This window comes from Pristis pectinata, chromosome 4 (genome assembly GCF_009764475.1).
Source record: "Pristis pectinata isolate sPriPec2 chromosome 4, sPriPec2.1.pri, whole genome shotgun sequence".
Lineage (NCBI taxonomy): Eukaryota > Metazoa > Chordata > Chondrichthyes > Rhinopristiformes > Pristidae > Pristis > Pristis pectinata.
Genome location: NC_067408.1, coordinates 65,111,371 through 65,135,527, shown reverse-complemented (window position 1 = coordinate 65,135,527; position 24,157 = coordinate 65,111,371). Strand labels below are relative to the sequence as shown.

The 24,157-nt window shown below is 39.1% G+C and overlaps 1 protein-coding gene across 8 annotated transcripts in view; it reads right to left on the bottom strand.

Annotated features, from left to right (window-relative positions):
- The window catches only part of LOC127569069 (leucine-rich repeat-containing protein 63-like), a 48,390-nt gene that overhangs the window by 20,932 nt on the left and 3,301 nt on the right, over window positions 1-24,157 (bottom strand). For 5 of the 8 annotated variants that reach the window (XR_007956142.1, XM_052013370.1, XM_052013369.1 and 2 more), the window contains exons 2-7: window positions 23,917-23,998; window positions 18,733-19,155; window positions 13,088-13,144; window positions 8,021-8,175; window positions 1,980-2,078; window positions 804-940 (exon numbers count right to left, since the gene is read on the bottom strand). Coding sequence is in view for 7 of the 8 variants with exons in the window: in XM_052013370.1 (XP_051869330.1) it covers window positions 804-940; window positions 1,980-2,078; window positions 8,021-8,175; window positions 13,088-13,144; window positions 18,733-19,155; window positions 23,917-23,977 (932 nt within the window). In the remaining variant the exon portion in view is untranslated. Of the gene's footprint in view, window positions 1-803; window positions 941-1,979; window positions 2,079-8,020; window positions 8,176-13,087; window positions 13,145-18,732; window positions 19,156-23,916; window positions 24,032-24,157 lie in introns of all 8 variants that reach the window. The other 3 variants (XM_052013371.1, XM_052013368.1, XM_052013372.1) reach the window with 2 other exon arrangements.

The window sequence follows — 24,157 nt, the reverse complement described above, 5'->3', positions numbered from 1 at the left end:
TCATTAGGATGTTCCTTATTTTTGTGAAGAAGTGCAATGCTTATAAATTATGGTGTTGATGGGTCTACACATTGTACCCAGAGTCAGTCAGATGACAATTAGCATCTGCCCAACAGATTCAATGGCTAACAGACCTTGCTCACACAATACTAGCCTAATGACAGCATTGGCAAGGTTTATAAATCAAAATGGTGAGTAATATAGAAGAAAAAGGCATTTTTCATAATTGTGTAAATAATAGAAACAGGAATGTTTTGGAAAGATTGGAGGAACAATAGAAATCTGGCAAGTAATTGGAAAATGAGATCTTTGTTGGGATGTTTACAAAGTGGGGGACAGCAGGAATTCCCACCGCATCCCCAACAGTCACCTAAAATATATATATCTTTCACACAAGATTATGAGTGAATGGGTGTAAGAATGTTCATACGCTTCCCCCAAATGCTGGCAAGTCTAATTTCATGTGCATGTCCCAAACTTTGAAGTAATTACAAAACTGTTTACAGATAAAGAGCTAAATGCTGCCCCAAGGACTGGAGATCCTGGAAGACCTACATGCTTCCAGAATATTAACTTTTATATCTCATTTATAAATCTATTGCAAATTTAATTGCAAATCTTATTTTTGCAGTGAAAAATGCCATTAGCTTGATGCTTGGGAAAATGAATGTTGGAAGTCTAATGCCACCCGAACACTTAAATTCAATCACACACTCAAAACTTATTTTTAAAATGACTACTTCATGATAAGTGCACTCTGAAATGTTAATATTAGATTCTATAAGACATTTGGACCTCCTTACCCAACAGGCAGAATTGAAACGATGCAGAAAGAAATGTTAAAAATTCTTAGTTTGGTCAGTTTCTCAATATCAGGAGAAATCTCTGTAATTGGATTGTCTCTCAAATTCAGCATTTCGAGGCAGGAGAACTGATAAATCTTGAGGAAGAAAGAGACAAGATGAAAACATATTGCACATCCTTAAAATGTTCTGAAGTTCAACAATAGTTTCTGTCAACATACTAACACTTGGTAATAATCAAGATATGAAGTAAGCCAAGAAAGAGAAATCTAATAGATGTTGGGAATATGTCTGAAGAACCTAGATTATTAGAATGAGATGCTATAAATTGAAAAACTCAATATAAAGATCAGAAAAGCAACTAGAGAACACATCACAAAAAAATTATGGCCAAACATTTCCTCTTTCCAGGTTTGATAAGTTTCGCTTCATGATGTACATTTTGCTTTATTTTTATTTTTCTTACACTGCCAAAGCAAAGCTAAGCAAAATTTAAAGCAATGAAAGGCTTACCTCATCATGATCAAAATAGCAAAATAATCATTCACAAACAGAAACTTTCCACTCCTGACCAAATGTTCTCTTGGAGAACTACATAATTTAAAGCTACTTTATAGGGTGCATGTAACAAATTCTGTGAAGCCTAAAATCTTCCCAATAAGTACAATTTTTTACTGCTTAAATATCTTGCGTACCTTGTAATTTCTAATGGATCAGAAATATTTTATTTCATCTTTTACAAGCAAAATAATTGGAAAGCTACACCAAATTTGTATTATTGCCAAAGAAACAAAAAATCAAGTTCACTTGTCTTACGTAGCTTTATTTTTGTTTCCATTTTTATTCTTTGAAAAAGACTTGCTATATCAAGTAACATAGCAATACAAAAGAGTGACCACACCATAAGGTAATAGATCATAATTAGGTAAACCCTTACTAAATTTTAAAGTTATTCATCAGTTATGTAGTGTTATATTTAAGGTGTAATAAGATACTATTTGTTTTACTTCATTCATGTTTACAGCATCCTTAATGACTATATTTTAATTATTAATCTTGGCATGGCAATTGGCCAAAAGGAGTTTTACTGCAAAGCTGCTAAGGTTCAGGCCTGGAATCTTTTACTTTGCCTGAAGAAAAATACAATGAATAGATTACTTAATAAATTGTTCTCACCTCAGTTGGAATGACCCGAAAACTATTGAATGACAGGTTCAGATACTTTAATGTGGAAACGAGTCTAGTTAGGTCAGGAAGCTGGTGAATAAAGTATCCCTAAAATATAATACATGATGAAAAGCAAATGGGAAAATTACTTTTCAACAACTGAAAAAAATATATACTGTTGTGAAATTTTACAGCTACTGCATTTTGAAAAGGACATTGTTGTCAAACTTCATGTAGATATTATGACTGTAGATATTATAACTTTAGATATGTAGCACATTGCCTATGTAAAGTTCTGAAGCTTGGTTAAAAAACTGTTGGAAAACAAAAATTTTATTATTGTATATTGTAACTCAAATATGAAGTTGTTGTGAATCGATGCAAATCTCATTCACATCACAACATCCAAACTGTGAATTATTTTTTCTAGTAATAAAATCAAACATGAGAATAGGAGTGGATGGGAAGATGAAGTGAACTTATGGGACATGAGCCAGACTACCAAGAACTGAACTGTATTTCAGTTAGAATGACTATAACACAACAGTGGTTTTATTTTACATAATTTTACCAGAAATATTTCCAATACTCCACTCACCCATTATAAAACTCAGCCAATTCAAGACTATGATTACACCAAGTTCAAAAATAAATTTATTTGGGCATGTCCATAAAAGTGGCAATATAAATATGTGAATTTACTCACCAAAACAGATAGGTCCAAATCCATGCAGGATAAAAGAATGTTAAAAATCTACAACTGAAACCCAACCTGCCTCCAAATATAATGGAGATAGGATATGGATAAGCAACTAATCCACTCCCAAGAGGCATGTACTTCTAAATACTGTGCCCTGCCATCTAACTTGTCAGAATCTAGAGAAAAGCCATTGTTTCCCATCCAGATTAAAGCACCACACTGTACAGACCTAAGGTAAATTGTTAATATGCAACCACCTTAACATACCTTTGAAAATGCCACCAAAGTTTTAAGATATGGATTATGCTGATTGTTTGCCAACAATTGGTTTGAATAAAAAAACTAAATTGTGATGATTCACCAGCAAGATGGTATTGCAATCTACTTATAAAATCTTATTCTTTGCACATAGTCTGGCCTGTTGGGTATGTCCTACAGCCTCACTATTTACAACACATTATACAGACACATAAGTTTAATGTGCTTTTAACTGTCCACATTAACCCATCTGAACTCACTCAATCAGAGATATTTCTTTCTTTTGTTCTACCCATCCTTGCCCTATTTTCTCTCCTATAGAAAACTAATTTGTTGTTCCCTTTTTCCCAGTTCTGATGAAGGGTCTTTGACCTGGAATGTTATCCGTTTTCTTTCCATAGATCCTGCTCGAGTGTTTCCAGCATTTTCTATTTTTATTTCAGATTTCCAGCATCTTCAGCTTTTTATTTGATTTTCTATTACTGCAACCTACTTATTTTGAACATACTGACTGTAATTATCTTTATTATTGATGTAGCAAGTAAGATATTACAGGACAAAATTTATGATCCTGATTTACTTGGCAAACTTGACAATAAAATATTGCTTGGAAGAAATCTGTAGTTCGACAAGGTTCAAATCAAATTTTAATAAAAGTAAGACTTCATCACCGTCTACTATAGCTCCCAAGAGACTTCAGTTAACAAGAACAATGTTTCAAGAAGCACGAGCATGAGACATTCTATATATTACTGTGATGCTCACAACCGTATTACTTTATGTATACGTATTTTCCTCATGTTTCTCCATTAGCAACAACTCTGAACTCAATAAAGATTGTGAATCTTGCTGCAGTGGAATATTTAATCTGTCTGAAAAAATTGTGGAAGTTTTTGGAAGTGACTAACAGAAACTTAATTCTAGATAATCAATGATTAAGATAGAAATAGTAAATTTAAGGACTACAAAATTGCAGGACTGTGACATTGTAAATTTGAAACTAGAGATGATGAAATATTTCTAAATCCAATGATTTGAGAAACACGACTTCCTGAAGCTTGGTGCAAGAAAGCCATATAACAGGAACAGAATAAAAGGTTACAAATTACGTTTAACAATGGTGTACTTCTGCATGTTTCTTGTAGCAAGATAGTTTCATACTCATGAGTGGCTGCAAAACCAGTTTAGTGAGTCTTTACTGCACTTTCCCTATAGTAAGTACATCCTCCTTTAGTATTGTGAGATCAAAACTGTACTTATATTGTAGGTGTAGATATTGACTGGCCATCAAATGCTCTAAAATGTCTACTTGGCACAGCTAACGGAGCTGCTGCCTCACAGCTCCAGCCACCCAGTTTCAGTCCTGACCACCAGTGCTGTCTGTGTGGAGTTTGTACATTCTCGCCATGACCACATAGATTTCCTTCGAGTGCTCTGGTTTCATCCCGCACTCCAAAGACAAGTAGGCTGATAGTTAATTGGCTGCAGTAAATTGCCCCTAATGTTTAGGTGAGTGGTAGCATCTGGGGTGAGTTGAGGGGATGTGGGGAGAAGAAATGGGATTAGTGTAGGACTAGTGTAAATGGGTGCTTGATAGTGAGAACTCTGTGGGTCAAAGGGCCTGTTATCATGCTACATGAGTCCATGATCCCCTGACTCCATAACTTTTAGTGCATAAGAAATAGAAAGAGGAATAGGTGAAACAGCCCTTCCAGCTTGCTCTCACATTCATCAAGATTAATGCCCAGAAATCTATTGATCTCTGTTTTGAATGAACATAGTGACTGAGGTTCTACAGCTGTCTGGGGTAAAAAATTCCAAAGACTCACCACCTTCTGAGTGAAGAAACTTCACCTCATTTCAGTCCCAAGAAGCCTACTTCATTATCAAATTGTGTCCCTGGTCCCAGACTCCTCAGTCAGGGGAAAACACCTTCCCACCGCCTAGCCTGTCACACCCTTCAAGAATCTTGTAAATTTCAATGAGTTCTCCTGTCATTCTTCTAAACTCTAAAGAATACAATCCCAATCTCCTCATACAATGTCCACCATTCCCACAACCAGTTTAGTTAATCTTTACTGCACTTTCCCTATACCAAGTACATCCTTTAGTATTGCGAAACTAAAACTGTACTTAATACTGCAGGTGTGGTCTCAAAAGGTCCTATACAATTGCAATAAGACTTCCTTACTCCTGTTCACTCTTTAATTAATGATCATAGCTCTACGTGTCAAATGGAAGTTGACTATGGAATGAGTTGACAAGGCATATTCAGATTAATTTAGAAGCACACATGTACATGACTTTGGAAAGCTGTGTTTTCCATGACTAATAATAGGTAATAAATATTATATCCATTCTTTTAATAAGGAACTCTCAATATGAGAGAAAATTTGAATGTGTGCAAGAACTGTAGGAATGGTATGCCAGAGAGTTTAGGTTCCTGGAATAAAAGTAACTCTGTAAATCTAAGATTGCAAGGGTATATTAATGGTGAATGAAATCAAAACAGAAGAAAAATTAGTCACACTACCTCATCTACCTGTTAAGGCAAAATGATTTAGAGATTAGAAGCCAATTCAGAGTATTACATACAAGGTTGGAATAATTAGCTGTAGTGATTTACAACAGTGACAACTGTGATGTTTTCCTTCCACAGAGACATAAACTGATATTTTCCAAACAAAATTGCCAATTTTACGGGTATTTATTGAGCTTAAGAAGGGAAAACAGACTGTTCTGCTGGAATTCTGCCATTTTGTGCTGATAATATTATTCCTGGCAGACAAGCCATGATCTTAATCACCAGAGTAAATCTCAGTGAAGACTGGTATCAACCAGTCTGAATTGACTTATTGAGAGGGTTATACTGCACATTATTCCTAACTGTATGTGCAGGACATTCATTTCAAATGAAATGCATCTGACGTTATCCTTTGTTTTAAAGAATATTGTAAATAAAGCCAGTCACTAATGAATTTTCTTTTTTCCCCTCTCCTTAGTGGTTCAGGATTATCATAATTGTTTCATTCTGTTTTTCTCTTCAGTATCATTACTAGTACCAATGAAATTCCCAAAGGAGTTTGTGTATCCACAAGCGCAGGGATGTAGGACTGAGGTAAAGGACCAGCCATGACCTTATTGAATTGAGGAACAGTCATGAGGGGTTGAATGCCCTACATCTAAATCTACAGCAGTTCTGTTAGGGTTTATTCTGGAGTTATGAAATTATGAACAGTAGATATTAATTAAAATAAGAACCAGTTTTCAGGGAGTGGAACCTGTTCAAATGTTAACCTTAACTGATGCCTTAGGGTCATTGAAATCAATCATTGGGTGTGGGACATTCTGATTCTGTACAATCGAAACTACACAGTGGAAGACAAAAGGTGAATGTTCGTGTTAATTGGTGGTCATTGAAACCTTCAGGATGGCAAAGGCGTATCCCTGCCACTTAATGCACGGTTCAGGACAGGCCTGTTTTGTCACTTAACATTCTTACTAGCTGTATATTCAAGGCGCCATCCCTCAACACTTGTTGTCATCTTTGTGTTTACAAAGTATAAAACATTGTGTGAGGAGAAGAGAACTAGATTCTCTCCAGAAGATCAGCTGTGTTGAATAAATGCGTTTATATCACCAGCTTCACTGTCTCTCTGGTGACTCAGTCAAAGTCACATTTCTTACAGCTATTTTCAAGTACATTATTTTTGCATGCTTGTACCATCATAATAAACCAATACTAGTACCAATAGTGTGGTTGATTGTGTTTCATTTTTCTCCAATCAACTACAGTTTATCTAGACTCAATTTGCAACATACTCTGAAATTTCAGTACTTTCATCAGTTCCATGAATTTAAGATAAGATATCTTTATTAGTCGCACATACATTGAAACATACAGTGAAATACATCTTTTGCGTAGAGTGCTCTGCAGGCAGCCCGCAAGTGTCGCCACGCTTCCGGCACCAACATAGCATGTCCACAACTTCCTAACCCGTACGCCTTTGGAACGTGGGAAGAAACCAGAGCACCCAGAGGGAACCCACGCAGACACAGGGGAGAACGTACAAACTCCCTACAGACAGTGGCTGGAATTGAACCTGGGTCACTGGCGCTGTAATAGCGTTACGCTAACCGCTACACTACCGTGCCTGTACCATATTTATTTCAAGCAATAAAGTGTAACTGGTAATTCTGAGTACTCCGTAGAACCATAGAACCATACAGCACAAAACAGGCCCTTCAGCCCACCATGTTGTGCCGTCCATCAAACCACCCTCACACTATCTAAACCTTTCCTCCCGCATATCCTTCTATCTCACATTCCTCCATGTGCCTATCCAACAAACTCTTGAACCTGTCCAATGTATCTGCCTCCACCACCACCCCAGGTAGTGCATTCCATGCACCAACCACTCTCTGGGTGAAAAACCTCCCCCTGACATCTCCCCTGAACCTCCCACCCATAACCTTAAGGCCATGCCCTCTCGTCTTGAGCATTGGTGCCCTGGGAAGGAGGCGCTGGCTGTCTGCTCTATCTATTCCTCTCAATATTTTATATACCTCTATCATGTCTCCTCTCATCCTCTTCCTTTCCAGTGAATAAAGTCCTAGCACCTTAAGCCTCTCCTCATATTCCATACGCTCTAATCCAGGCAGCATCCTGGTAAATCTCCTCTGCACCCTCTCCAACGCCTCCACATCCTTCCTATAATGCGGCGACCAAAACTGAACACAGTACTCTTAAGTGTGGTCTAACTAGAGTTTTGTAAAGCTGCATCGTCAGTTCGCGGCTCTTAAACTCAATCCCACGATTTATGAAAGCTAACATCCTATAGGCCTTCTTAACTGCTCTATCCACCTGTGAGGCAACTTTCAGTGAACTGTGAATATGAACCCCCAGATCCCTCTGCTCCTCCACACTGCCAAGTACCTTGCTATTTACCTTGTACTCTGCCCTGGACTTTGTCCTTCCAAAGTGTACCACCTCACACTTCTCCGGATTCTCACCTCAATTTATTATTGTGCAAGAATGAACATTCGCTAATAATTGCTAAACTTTATGAAAATAGATTTTTACGCTACTTACCCTCAGATTTATAGACTCCCCTCCTGCTGCCATTGATCTAACAATAACAAATTCATACGGGTGCATTTGTTCCTCTTGTTCTTCCTCCTTGATTGGGGATTCGGAGTCTGGAGGTTCAAGAAACTGGCCACTTTCTTCAAAATTCAGATCAGCTCCTAAAATTAGAAAAATATGCTGAAATGCAGTTTTATTAGTTTATTACAGACAACAGCAACATGTAACAATGCAGTGTGTGTCTAAAACTGATAAGAACTGCTTACCTTTAAAATAAATTCCATGTTATTTCAAGATTTGCATTAAAATGCATATTACAGCAAGCAGTGAAATATCAGCTTAATTAAGGAATATACAGTACATAAATTAACATATGGATAGGTAATTTCATTAGTCCAAGCAAAACTAATATATTTATTACTTACTTCCTTATAACATAAGCCTATCATTTGGCCTATCAAGTCTATTAACTCTCAAAGCAATCATTTCAATCCCATCCCCCCTACATGTTTCCCTGCAACCTATTCTCTGTGACATACAGATTAACTCCTGATTCTCCTACTTTCCATCTACACCAAGGGTAATTTAGAGCAACAGATTAACCTACAAACCAGCATGTCTTTGGGATATGGGAGGAAACTGGAACACCTGGGGAAACCCATGTTGTCACAGGGAAAACACATAAGGCAGCACCAGAGGTCAGGATTGAACATAGGTCGCTGGAACTGTGAGGCAGCAGTATTATCTGCTTGACATTGTGCCACTTCATGAAGCTATTAAAACAAAATAGCTAACTTATTTTTTTCTCTAATTTTCTTAGAAATTTGACTGTCTACCAGCAGTGCCTGCAATTGGCTCCCATTATAAAGCAATACCACAGCCTCACACCCCTCTTCTGCTCCAATTTTCCTGCCTTCATCTCCAGAAAAGAACTATTCCTACAATTCATCAAACCATCTGCCGTTCTTCAACAGAGGTCTCCTGACATTTGCTCACTCTCTGTATTACCCTTCAAAATTACTTGCTCTATCACAAATGTAGTTCTTTCACTCCAGGATTTCATTCTCTATGTACTGTATATTGTTTCTCTCGGCTTAATTGAAGTCTGGCGTATGAACATAAGAACACAAGGAAATAAGAGCAGAAGTGGGCCACAGGCCCTTCAAGCCTGCCCCACCATATAATATCATCACTGATCTGTGCTGGCCTCAACTCCTCTTCTGTGCCATTTCTCCATACCCCTCTCTTCCTCGATCTATTAAATATTTATCCATCTCCCCTTTAAAAACTTCTACCCACTGGGGCAGAGAATTCCAGAGATTCACCACCTGCAAGAAGGTAGTGAATCTCTGCAAGAAGAAATTTCTACATACCTCAGTTTTAAATGATCAGCCACTAATCTTGTGGTTATGTCCCATTGTTCAAGACTCTCCCACTAGTGAAAACATCCCAACATCTATCCTGTCAAGCGCCCTTAGGATCTTGTGTGTTTGGATAAAGTTACCCTACATTCTTCTAAAATCCAAGGAATACAGGTCCAAACTATTTAGCCTCTCTTGGCAAGACAAAGCTCTCATCTCAGAAGTTAGCCTGGCAAATTGCCTTTGTACTACCTCCAGTGTTACTAATTTTTTTAAGATAAAGGGACCAAAACTGTACACAGTATTCAAGGTGGGGTCTCACTGACACCATGCACAATTGCAACAAAAACATCCCTCTCCAACCCTTTTATTTCTAGATATTTATTTATTTATTTCTTGGTCACGTGAACATCGAAACACAATGAAATTCATCTTTTTGAGTTACTGAGAAGTGTTGCCACTCTTCCAGCACCAACATAGCACACTCACAACTCCTAACCTGTACGTCTTTGGAATGTGGGAGGAAACCGGAGCACCTGGAGGAAACCCATACAGACACGGGGAGAACATATAAACTCCTTACAGATAGCGGCGGAATTGAACCTGGGTCGCTGGTGCTGTAATAGCGTTACGCTAACCGCTACATTGTTTTAACTACTTGTTGGACCTGCCTGCTAGCTTTTTGCGATTCACCCACTAGAACACCTAGATCCCTCTGTACTTCACTTACTTGCAGTCTCTGTCCATTTTGATAATAAGCTGCCTTTTGATTTCTCTTACCAAAGTGCATGATCTCACACTTCCCCACATTAAACTCCATTTGCCAGTCTTTGGCCCACTCACTCAAACTATCTCTATCCTGTTGCAGAATCACAGTATCCTCATCACTTCACGCCATTCCACCTATTTTCGTATCATTGGCAAATTTGGAAACCTTACATATTATTCCTTCCTCCAGGTCATTAATGTAAATTAACAAATGCAGGCCAAGAACTGATCCCTGCAATACTCTACTACTTATCTGCTTCCAGTCTGAAAAGGGTCCATTTATTCCCACTCTCTGTTTTTTGAGAGACAGACAGTTTCCAATCCATTTTAACACACTTCCTCTGATACCATGGCTTGTAATTTATGCACCAGCTTCTTACATGGCACCTTATCAAAGCCACAATTATCAACTTTCCCTGTTATATTCTCAAATAAATCGAGCAAATTTGTCAAACATGCTTTATCTTCCGTAAAATCATTTTGACTAGGTTTACTTATATTCCACTTTCCTAAATGATTTTCTATTTCCTCTTTGCTTATTGACTCGAGCATCTTGCTAATATTATCTGTTAAACTAACCAGCCTGAAGTTCCCCACCTTCTATCTTTCTCCTATTCTGAACAAGGGAATCACATTGACTATTTTTCAATCTTCAGGTAACCTCCTGGAGTTTAGCTAATTATGAAAAATTTCAATGAATGGGTCCACCATCTCTGCGGTACTTTCTTTAAAATCCTAGCATGCAGCCAGTAGGGTCCAGGCAACTCGCCTGCCTTTAGCCCTCTGAGTTTTTCCAATATTTGATCCCTTCTAATTGGAATTTTTATATGTTCTACCATGTGATTTGAAATTAGCCTGTCTGATATCTTAGGGAACAGCAGCAATTTTTTCTTTCTGCAAATCCAAACTGCCTCTTTCTATTTTTGCCATGCTTTCTTACTCAAGGCATCAAAGTAGCATCTATTATTCCCTAAATATAATCTCAAACTATCAGTTTACTTCTCCAGTATTTGGCTTCCATTTTAGAATTTGACCCCATGACCACCTGCTCTCTCTGTCCTACAGTGTATACCATCAACTACCATGGTAATGTTTAGGGGTGTATTGTTCAGCTTTGATGTAAATTTGGAATGGACAGTGTGTCAATATATTGGTACCTTGGGTTATTAGTTGGTGAGGATGAGGATTTTAAAGACCACTTAACTGAAGTTAATCTGTTGGAGTTTGGTAGGAATAGGGATGATATTGGAAAAGTATTCCTGGCCTCTTCAACCAGAGTCACAAGTGGACAAACCATCTTCCTTCCTTCCAAAATTACCATCATCACAGATACTGGTCTTCAGTTAATTTGGTTTACATATTTTCATATCAGGAAATGGCGTGGTGCACTGGATATAGTAAAGCCTATTGTCAGGCATATCCTGTCCAATTACTGCCCCCTTTCGTATATCAGTAAGATGGTGGAAGGTGTCACTGACAAACAGCAAGTACTCACCAGGTAAATGGCTCACCAGTGCTCTCTCTAGGTTTGCCCGGTCAATATAGCTGTAAAGTTCAATTTTCCCTTTCACAAATATGAGCAAGGGAACTGAACTTCAGAGTTGAACATGATAACCTTTGAATTATTAGACTGGTGTGACAACCCTGGTATAATTGAAGACCCTTGGGATCAGGGAAAATCTCACTCCCACCTGAAGTCATATTTGGTCAAAGGCAAATGTTGTTAGAGGCTAATTACCTCAGTCTCATGTCACTGGAATTTCTCAAAGCAGTGTCTTAGGCCAGTCCATTTTAGCTGTTTTATTAATAGCTTTCCAGCCTTCATAAGGTCAAAAGTGGAGTGTTTGCTTATGATTGCACAATATGTGGTTCAATTTATAATTTTTAAAACTTTAAAACTTAATTTATATAGCACAGTAACAGGCCCTTATGGCCCAACAAGCCTGTGCCACCCGATTACACCCATGTTAACCTACTAAACCATATGTCTTTGGAACGTGGGAGGAAACCCACGCAGTCACGGGGAGAACGTACAGACTCCTTACAGACAGCGGCGGGAATTGAACCCCAATCACTGGCGCTGTAATAACGTTAAGCTAACCGTTTATCAGTTTATGATTGCTTGCATCGAGATCCATTCAGTTTCAGCTTCACTTTTTAATCGCTCCCCTGTATTCTGTTTGAATTTCCCTAACGAAATCCCCTTGAAACACCTTAGAACATTTTGCCACATGAAAGGAATTACAAGAAAGGGAACACAAAAAATTATGCAGATGTTGGAATCTGGAGCAATACAGCAAAACGAAGACACAAAAAGTCCTGGAGATGCTGGAATCTACATCTCAGCATCTGCATCTGCAGAAATTTTTGTGCCTCCATTTTGCATATTCCAGCATCTGCAGGATTTTTTGTGTCTCTGTTTTGCTGTATTGCTCCAGATTCCAGCATCTGCAGAATTTTTTGTGTCTTCGTTTTGCTGCTCCACTGTGAAGTCTCTTATGTATTGCCACAGAAGGGGAAGTTGTTCCGTTTCTGCCAATCAAAGTTCGAACACCTAACCACATTAACCCTATGAAGTTAAATATCAATGAATGCTAAGCAATTCAAATCACTGCCAGCTATGATGTAGGGTTCTGTCTGAAACATTTTTTGGTGAACCCAAGATATTAGTATCTACAAATAAAGCCTGCATGCTGGTCTTCTTAAAACTTGCTATTGTATCAATTGAATAATTGTGAAATAAGAATTCTTAAATATAAATGTTATCCTGCATGTATTATTAATATATACTCTGTATGTCACACTTTACATTCAAATGTACTTCTATGGTATTTGCTTATGTACTTTTATACAACTTCTAGTCAAGTCTAATCACATACAGCTGAGTTTTATCATAAATATTCTATCAATATTATGATTCAGCATTTCATAAAGCTTATATTACCTGGATAGATGGACAATTCTGGGGAGACACGATGGTTTCTGGCAGTAGCAATAATTTCTGGAAGAATAAAGTACTCAATTATTAGTGCACGATAATATCAAGGTAGCCTACACAGGGTAGAGCCCTCAGGTCGTAATAACAAATTCAACAATTTCAGATAATCATCTTTCAAATTTGTATCAGAACTGCTTTTTATTCCTCTCTTACTTCATGCATCTCCTTCTGTTTACATCTCCCCTTGACAGATCAGCTGCACTTGCCACCCTCTTTCAGCTGGTACCATTTATAGCTCCCAATCTCGAATCCAGGAAACATCCAGGTAAACCTCTTCTGCACCATTTGTGCACCCTTTATTCTGAGACAATGTCCTCTGGTTCTGGATTCTCCCATGAGAAGAAAATACCTTTCAGAATTTTTGCCCTGTCTAATCCACTAAGAATCTTATTGTGTTTCAAAACATTTTCCTTAGAATGCTCTCAACAAATGCATGATCATTTTGGCAACATCTTTTGTTAGGTGGTAATGAAGGATAACGTGCAGTCCAGCCACATCTGAGGTAGTTTAGAATTGGGTTGCATTACAGTGTTGCTGCAGAAAGTTATCTTCAGAGCATGCTTAGCACTCCTACTATTAAGATGGAAATTAGTAACTTATTTTGTGGGAGACTTGATAGAACATTGAACAATATCACACAGGAACAGGCCCTTCAGACCATGATGTCTATGCCAAACACTATGCCAAATTAAACTAAATCATTTCTGCCTGCATATGATCCATATCCCTCCATTCCCTGCATATTCATGTGCCTATCTAAAAGCCTCATGAATGCCATTATCATATCTGCTTCCACCACTATCCCTTGTAGCCCATTCCAGGCACCTACCACTCTCTGTGTGGAAAAACTTGCCTGGCACATCTCCTTTAAACTTTCCCCCTCTCACCTTAAAGTATTTGACATGTGTACCCTTGGGAAAAGATTCCAACTGTCTTACCTATATATGCCTCATAATTTTATTAACCTATCAGGTCTCCCCACAGCCTCCAATGCTCCAAAGGTAAACAACCCAAGTTTGTACAACCTTTCCTTTTAGCTAATACCCTCTAATCCAGGCAGCATCCTGTTAAACCTCTTCTGTACCCTTTCCAAAGTCTCCACATCCTTCCTGTAATGGGGCAACCAGAATTGCACACAATACTCCACATGAGGCCTAACCAAAGTTTTATATAGCTGCAACATGACTTCCCAACCAATGACAGCCAGCATGCCACACACCTTCTTTACCACCCTATCGACCTACGTGGCCACTTTCAGAGAGCTATAGACTTGGACCCCAAGATCCCTCTGTACATCAATACTGTTCAGGGTCATACCATTAGCTGTATGCTTTCCTCTTACACTTGACCTCACAAAGCACAACATCTCTCACTTGCCTGGATTAAATTCCATCTGCCATTTCTCTGCCCATATCTGTAACTGATCTATATCCTGCAGTATCCTTTGGCAACTTTCTTCACTGTCCAGAACTCCACCAATCTTTGTGTCACCTGCAAGCATACTAACCTACCCATTTACATTTTCATCCAAGTCATTTATCACAAATGACAGAGTCCCAGCACCAATCCCTGTGAAACACCACTGGTCTTGGATCTCCAGCCAGAATAACATCCTTCTACCACTACCCTCTGTCTTCAATGGGCAAGCCAATTCTGAATCCAAACTACCATGTAATCATGGATTCTATACATCTTAATCTTCTGGATCAGTCTACCATGAGGGACCTTGTCAAATATCTTACTAAAGTCCATGTAGACAATATCCACTGCTCTAACCTCATCAAGATTCTGCTCTAACTCCATCTACAAGTTTGCAGATGATACCAATGTTGTAGGCCATATCTCAAACAGCGATGAGTTGGAGTACGGGATGAGATAGGGAGCTTAGTGGAATGGTGTCATGACAACAACCTTGCCCTCAATGTCAACAAAACAGCTGGTCATTGACATCAGGAAAGGGGGCAGTGTACATGCACCTGTCTACATCAATGGTGCTGAGGTCGAGAGGGTTGAGAGCTTCAAGTTCCTGGGAGTGAACATCACCAACAGCCTGTCCTGGTCAAATCATGTAGAAACCATGGCCAAGAAAGCTCACCAGCGCCTCTACTTCCTCAGGAGGCTAAAGAAATTTGGTTTGTCCCCTTTGACTCTCACCAACTTTTACAGATGCACCATAGAAAGCATCCTATCTGGATGTATCACGGCTTGGTATGGCAACTGCTCTGCCCAGGACCGCAAGAAACTGCAGAGATTTGTGGACACAGCCCAGCACATTACGGACACCAGCCTCCCCTCCTGGGACTCTGTCTTTACCTCTCGCTGTCTTGGTAAAACAGCCAGTATAATCAAAGACCCCATCCACCCGGGACATTTCCATCAGGTAGAAGATACAGGAGCCTGAAGGCACATACCACCAGACTTAAGGACAGCTTTTACCCCACTGTGATAAGACTATTGAACAGTTCCCTTATACAATGAGATGGACTATGACCTCACGATCTACCTTGTTGTGACCTCGCACCCTATTTCACTGCACTTTCTCTGCAGCTGTGACACTTTACTCTGTACTGTTATTGTTTTTACCTGTACTACATCAATGCACTCTGTACTGACTCAATGTAACTGCACTGTGTAATGAATTGACCTGTACGATCAGTTTGTAAGACAAGCTTTTCACTGTACCTCGGTACAAGTGACAATAATAAACCAATAACAATACCAATACCAATAACAATACCTTCATCGCCTCCTCAAAAATCTCAGTCAAGTTTGTAAGACATGACCTGTCCTGCACAAAGCCATACTGATTGCCCCTAATCAGTCCATGCTTTTGCAAATGTGTGTAAATCCTATGCCTAAGAATCCTCCCCAATAGCTTCCCTATCACTGATGAGAGCTCACCGGCCTATCATTTCCTGCATCTTCTCTATTTCCCTTCTTGAACAAAGGAACAACATTGGCCACACTCCAGTCCTCCAGGACCTCACCTGTTACAAGTGAGGATACAAAGATCTTCATCAAGGCCCCAGCAATCTCTCTCTTGCCTCTTTCAATAACTTGGGAAATATCCCATCAGGCCCTGGGGACTTATCCACCTTAATCTTCTTCAAACACCACCTCCTTCTTGATCTAAGATTGTCTGAGCAAATTAAGATGTCCTACTATCCTCCATGTCCTTCTCCTTGATGAATGCCGACAGAAAGTTCTCGTTTAGTGCCTCGCCCACATCCTCTGACTCCAAACATAAATTCCCTCCTTTATCCTTGAATGGTTCTACCGTCTCCCTAGTTATCCTTTTATTTTTAATACAAGTATAAAATGCTTTAGGATTATCTTTAATCCTACTTGCCAAGGACATTTTATTACTCCTTTTGGCCCTCCTAGTTCCCTGTTTGAGCTCTTTCCTGCTTTCTTTATATTCCTCAAAGGCCTTATCTGACTTTAGCTTCCTAAACCTTATATATGCTTCCTTTTTCTTTTTGACTAAATACGCAACCTCTCTCATCATCCAAGGTTCCCTTAACTTGCCATCCTTAACCTTCCTCCTTACTGGAACATGCCGGTCCTAAACTCTCATCATCTGGTCTTCAAACAACTCCCACATGTCAGACGTGGACTTGCCTGATAACAACCGTTCCCATTTAACTTCCCCCAGCTCCAGTTTAATAATGTTGTAATTTGCCCTCCCCCAATTTATTACTTTCCCATAAGGTCCAGAGTTATCCTTATTCATGACTATCTTTAAACTTAAGGAGTTGTGATCACGGTTCCCACTGAAAGACCAGCCAGGCTCACTTCCCAAAACAAGGTCCAGTATGGTCCCTCCTCTCAATGGACTATCTACATACTGTTTCAAGAAACCCTTTTGGATTCACCAAAAAAGATTTGCCCCATCTAAGCCTCTTGCATTAAGGAAGTCCCAGGCATTATTGGGGGTTAAAATCACCCACTACGACAACATTTTACTTTTACATCTTTCCGTAATCTGTCTGCATATCTGTTCCTCTAACTCCTGAAGGCTATTGGAAGGCCTATAGTATGAGGCCATCAGAGTGATTACAACTTTCTTATTTTTGAGCTGTACTTTTATGGACTCTGTGGATGTGCCCTCCAGTAGGTCCTCTCTGAATAACATTCTCCTTGATTAGTATTGCAACTCCTCCACCTCTTTTACATTGATTGATTTGTCATTTCTGTAAAAGCACTTTTATCCTGACCTGGATACCCTAATTAGTGATCATGCTTGCCTACCCCCTCATTCTAGCAAAGGGACAAATGGTTGCAAACAATAGATGTAGACAAGCTAATTTTGGATTGGAATAACAAACAGCTTGCTCCTTGCCCAAAATGGATTGAAAAGTGACATCTTCTATTTTTCAATTTTAAGGAGAAAGTTACCCGTTTTCATGGTGACAGTTGTTTATTTGATGGGATTAGCTTAATGCCTGGCAAAGTTCAATGCATCTTTCATGTTTGTCTCACAGTTAGAATTGTGCTGCTCTTTACAGTATAAAATGAAAGAAATAAACACAATGTGGAAATAAAGTAATTCTGAACAAACCTATATTGTTCTATGTCAATTGCTAATCAGAAAGCAGTTGACAGGCAAAATAGGGATGTGCATGTTGGAAAATTTAATGCCAGGAGCACTTAAAGGTGTGGGAAAGTTGATTAATGCTGATACCCAAAATTAATATGGGTATCAGCACTAACCTACAAGGTTATTTCTCGTTCTCAATTAGAATTGACAATTCTCTCAGAGAGCTAGTAATAACCTTGGAAGAAAGGCTTCTATTCTCTGAGGTACAACTTTTTAAGCCAATAAAATGAAAATACATTTTTTTCTTAGCAACCCATTAACAGAATTATATTAATAGAAATATTAAACTTTGGGACAAGTGAAACTATGATAAGCTGAGATGAGATTAGAGAAATTGTTAGAATCTATTAATAAGGAAGTAGCAATACAGTACTTATAAAATTTATGATTTATGAAAGGGAAATCATATTTGAAACATTAAAGGTTGTAAGTCACATAATACATAAGGGCAAATTAATGGATGTGGTATATTTGGACTTTCTGAAAACCTGTGATAAAGTGCCAGAAAGCGAACAAATATACAGTACAGAATTGAGGGTACTATTCTGCAGTGGAATGATAATTGATGAATGAACAGTAAACTCATTGAGCCAAATTTGTCCTCTCCTTTTCCCATTCAGTAGACAGGAACTCTTCAATGGGATATTGGTGTGACTAGACATACTTCTTTAGGAAAAATGAATTATTGCAATGTTGTATTGCAGGAGACACTGCAAGGTTCCTAACCATTATCCACACACTTATAATTGTACAAGTGATTAATGGAAAGCAGTGAGGAGTGAGAATGTCAGCTTCTCTTTTTCACCATACCTCTGAATGCAAGGATGGTAAACTCTTCTAACTTCCACTTATATGAAAGTCATTGGGAAGATCTACCTATAAAATCCTTGAAAAGGTCACCATCTTGATTCTAGATATTTCTGTTTGCAATCAAACATTCCTAGAATTTTTAGCTGCAGTTTTCTCAGTGATAGCTGTATAAATATCATACCAAGAGCCTGCTGTCTCCAAGGGATTCGTTTCAATACCGGTGGAATGTCATCGGTGGATAATTCTATTATGTGAACTTTTTTCTGGTTATGCTTCAGTAACTGAGGTTCAAGGAGGTTCAAAATCTTGTTGAAGTTATGGCGAGACAAAACAATCTTTCCCTCATCTGAAGGTGGAGGATTCACACAAGGCTTTTGAAGAAAATTGTCCAAAGTGAAAGCAGCTGGAAAACAGTATTTAATGTCATCCTCTGCAAAATATGGATTATCATGTCTATGTACAATAACACCACGGGAAGGAAATCCATTTAGACCAGAAGACCTGCAAGTCACTGATAAATCCTTAATCTCGGATTCATTGATCAAGTCACCTTCTTTCTTGGGCACAGCAGCAGGGCCTGATGCATTTTCTGTTAACATTTTATCTGTAACATACAAAATAGAAAGTACTGTAAAATGGCTAAAAAAAATTCTGTCCCTTTTCCAAGTTAATACATTGCTTTATCACAATATTTATCACAGGCCGTCCCTCGGTAACAAACGGGTTCCGTTTTTACAGACATCCATAAGTCAATTTTGTCTGTAAATTGCAAAATACACAAAATCACTCGATATGGTAAACACACCTCTATAGTATTGTAATGAATGGCATCAAAAGTACATAAGACTGATAAGGACGAACAATTTCTGAAAGTGGAGAGAAAGGAAACTAGTTCTGCTGATCATAGGAAGAATTGTATGTACGTACATCAGACTTTTGAATGTAATAATGTTATGGGACCTTGTTTGTAAGTAGGGGTGTCCATAACTCAGGCATTCTTAACCCAGTGATGGCGTAAATGCCTTACCAAAATGCTATCATGTGGCAAAATTGATAAACTTAAGCAACAAAATCAGATAATATACATTTGGACAAACTCCATCAGAAATGTTATGACTGGTTTTGGCAGCAAACTGAAATGTGAAGTATATATGTGGAAAACGCATATCAAAGGTTTGCTTGATATTGCCATGAGACTAAAGAAGCATTTCTGATACAGAAGGACATTGATTTAGATTTTACCATCAGTGACAGCACATATATTATAAACCTCCTTAACTAGCCCTTCTGGTGTCTACCTGCAATGCACTTCCCTGTAGCTGTGACACTTTACTCTGTATTCTGTTATTGTTTTTATCCTGTGCTACCTCAATGCACTGTGTAATCAATTGATCTGTACGAACGGTATGCAAGACAAGATTTTCACTGTACCTCAATACAAGTGACAATAATAAACCAATACCAATATTTTGTAAATTATATTTACAGGGAGAGAAACAGCAACAGGCAAATGAAAAACCTAGAACTGCCAGAATGCACAGGTAATGCCAGGTTTAAAGTAGAATTCATTTACCAGCCCAGTGGAGATGGCCTCAAGCACTCAAGATATTTGAGGTCAGAAGGGGAGCTTAAAGTTAATGAGAGGGTGAAGTCACAGGTTGGAATGAGGGAGGGGGAAGATCATGGTCAGACAAGATGGTTACCAGAGTCAGTGTGGGAAGTGGGAGAAATTGCAAATTGGGGTGAGGGATCTGTTAGGAAAGGGGGCTGGTGGATCAAGGAAAATCAAATGTGGCACATTTATTCAAGCAGTTGAGAAGAGCATGCCTACTCTTTTTAGCTCACAGGCAGTGCTGGAAAAGTATTTTGTGGAAAGAGGAAAAGATATTTCATTATAGCTGGGGAAAAAGACTGAGAGAACAATCATTTGCATCACCTGGACAGATTTGGTCAAGACTACTTTGTCTCTGATGCAACCATCACTGGGCTCTCCCAGGACAAATGTTTCTCCTACATAGAAGGGATTCAAACACACTAAGGCAAGTCTCATAGTTAACGTTTATCCTTCATGTTCCACCCCAGGCTCAAAGCAAGTACCAATCAACCAAGCTAACACTTTCTCCTCCAACCCATTTATCTCCCTAGGCCCAAGTAACCCCCCTTAATCCCCATTGCTATCACCCCCCTCCACTTAGTTCTTCTCTAATTTCACTCCCTCCACCATCATCCACCAACCTGATCTTCAACTCTGTCCAACACTTACCATGCCACACAAACATAGACCACTACCTAAACTTTACTCCCAAACCCCAATCCAACCCTATCCTGTTTACCAACAACCACCCTCCCTGATCATGCATACTGATATCCTCCACTCCCCATCACTACCCCAAGTCACTTATTCTGCTTGTCTGCACGAACCTAGACCCCAACCCCTGATCCACAGCTACTGATCCTCACTCACCTCCAGTCCCTTCAACCTGCCCCTCTTCTCAGGCTGCACTTTAGTTTGAACACAAAGTGCAACTCCTTTCAGCAGTGTCCAGCCCAATATTTATATTGGCGTGCCACTCTGTGAACATCTCATGCATCTTTTGTGAACCAGTGCATTTAATCCAACTATGAAAGATGATATTAGATACTGGGTACATGCCCGAAGGTGGGGCAGTGGCAAGGTTTTCTGATCGACTTTAGTTCTCATTATTGTTCAGTTAAGTGTAAGGAAAATAAGTACTAAATATCAGTTGTTTCCAAATTTGCTTTTGGTGAAAGGATCCCTCTTCAAATGAATGCAATCACAGACTGCCCAACTAAATTATAATACTATAAAATGCTCATAATAATCGGCACAGACATCAAAGGCTGAAGGGCTTGTTCCTGTGCTGTGCTGTACTGTACTGGACTATGTTAATAACATTTCTGTATTTAATATATCCCCCTTTAAACCCTTTTACCCTCTATAATCAAGTGAAGATTTCTTTTCAGGCAAATTCCACATAATCCTTAACAAGCTTCAATCAAAGAGCATCAGAATGAATTTAACAAAAAAATCCCTTCTCCACCTTACTCAAAAACTATCTTGCTTCAATTTCTATTTAGGTACAACAGGATGAATTGTACTGGCTGTGGCTGGCAGTTCCCCATGCTCCAGACTTTTATGGTTCCATATTATACTAAGACAAGCTGAGTAACAGATGCAGGTGCATTTGTTACTCCGGTCTGTTGCCAGACTCCAAGTCGATTGCAGAGCCAGGACTAGTCAAGATTCCCAGCATTACATTGGGAAAACACCCTAAAAACCTACATCCGGCTAGTATATGCTCAAATTTCCCTTTTGGTTGAATGGGGTTTCTTAAACTGCAGAAGAAAAGAGTAACTTCAGTTATATAGTTTCTTTATTTTCATGAATTAAGAATTTTTACAAAAAATCTTTGATATTTGACTATTTAAAACAGTTTCCAGTATTTTAATGTTGACTGTCTGCTTTCCTCTACAAATGCTGCCTGGCCTGCTGAGTTCCTTCAGCATCTTGTTGTTTTTTCATTCAGTATTTTAACCATCTCTGACTATTTGTAAGTCTCTAATTGTCTCATAGACTTTGATAGGAACTGAGGCTCCATAGCTGGCCTTGTCCCTTGTCAAAGCCTGTTAGGTCATGGCCAGCACTCTACAAGTTATAAAAACAAGCTTATGTACCAATACCTTTGAAATTCAATGACAATTTCTGCCTCTACCATTCTTTCGGGAAGTGAACTCAAAACGCAAATTTGCTTGTTTAAAGAACAACTTTTCACAACTCCCCTTTTCCTATCATTACTTAAATCTCCGCCCCTTCGGTTTTGACCACCGTGCTAAGTGAAATGGTATCTAAGACCCACCTGTACATCGATGTAGCTGTACTTGTACATCGGTGAGACCCGATGCGGATTGAGTAACCGCTTCGTCGAGCACCTTCGCTCTGTCCACCACAACAGCCAGGACCTCCCGGTGGCCACCCACTTCAATTCCACATCCCACTCCCATACTGACATGCCTATCCATGGCCTCCTCTACTGCCACGTTGAGGCCAGACGCAGATTGGAGGAACAACACCTCATTTTCCGCGTTGGGAGTCTCCAACCTGCTGGCCTCAACATTGATTTCTCTAACTTCCAGTAACCCCTCCCCTTCTTTTTCTCCCCCCCCCCCCCCACTCCTTTGTTTTCCCTTATTCCTATGGCTTCCTTCCCCCGCCTTGATGACCTGCCCATCTCCTCCCCTCCCCCATCCTTTGTTCCATGGTCCATTGGCCTCTCCTACCAGATTCCTCCTTCTTCAGCCCTTTGCTTCTTCTACCTATCACCTCTCAGCTAATTACAGTACATCTTCTTCCCCTCCCCCACCTACCTACCTTCCCCCTCTCAACTGGACTCGCCTATCACCTGAACTCAGCTATCCCCTGCCTGCGTGTGCTCCTCCCCCTCCTCTGACCTTCTTATTCTGGCTTCTACCATCTTTCTTCCAGTCTTGATGAAGGGTCTTAGCCTGAAACGTTGACTGTTTATTTCCCTTCATGGATGCTGCCTGACCTGCTGAGTTCCTCCAGCACTTTCTGTATATTGCTCCAGATTCCAGCATCTGCAGAATTTTTTGTGATTAAGACCCACACTATCTAGGGCTCTTACGTATCAAAACACCTCCGTTAAATTTCTTTTCAGAAACACACCCTTGGTTTAAAATTCTCCTGTCCTGTGAACAACTTTGAAAAATCTCCTCATCATTCTTTCTATTGCATTCATATCCTTCCTATAGTGTATGGAACAGAACTGTGGACAGTACTCCAAGCTGGCCTAATTAGCATTTTGAGCATAACCTTCATGCATTCATAGTCAAAAATATTGGCTAATAATGTATACTGTATACTTTGGAGCAAAAACAAAAGCTTGAGGGACTCAACGGGTCAAGCAGCATCCATGGAGGGAAATGGATAATAGACATTTCGGGTCAAGATCCTTCACCTGGACTGAAAGCTCTACACACAGTTGTACATGGTGCTCACAATTATCTACCTAAAATTATGGCTTCACTTTAATTTGGTAAAGTAGTTGCAATGTAGAAACATAATAGAAACTAAATAGGAACAACGTTTGTTTCAAACATCTCAAAATGAAAAGTATATGTTAAAATAGCTCAATGATAGCCCCAATCATGGTAATGCAAATCAATTGTCCAAAACACAGAAATAAAAAAAACAAGAAAAAGTCATCACACCACATAAGGCAAACATTTAAAAATACATCTGCAATCAATTAAATGAGCTGCAATTAAATTATTGGTACTGTATAGTTAATCCCAATGTTAACTTCAATGAAAATAATGCACTTACCAAAAGGAAAAGCATCTTTTGGTGGCAATGGTCTACGAAGCAGTTGTGGATATTTGGACATGCTGCTCCTGATTCCGATACCCTGGGTTTATTTCAACCACAAACAAAGAGTTAACTGAAACCAAATGAAAACTTTTAAATTAATAATATACAAAAAGTTATTGGGCGAAATAAATGGCAAATTTTTACTACATATTTCCAATAATAATTCTTTGTGCATGTACTTACTGTAGCCCCTTTT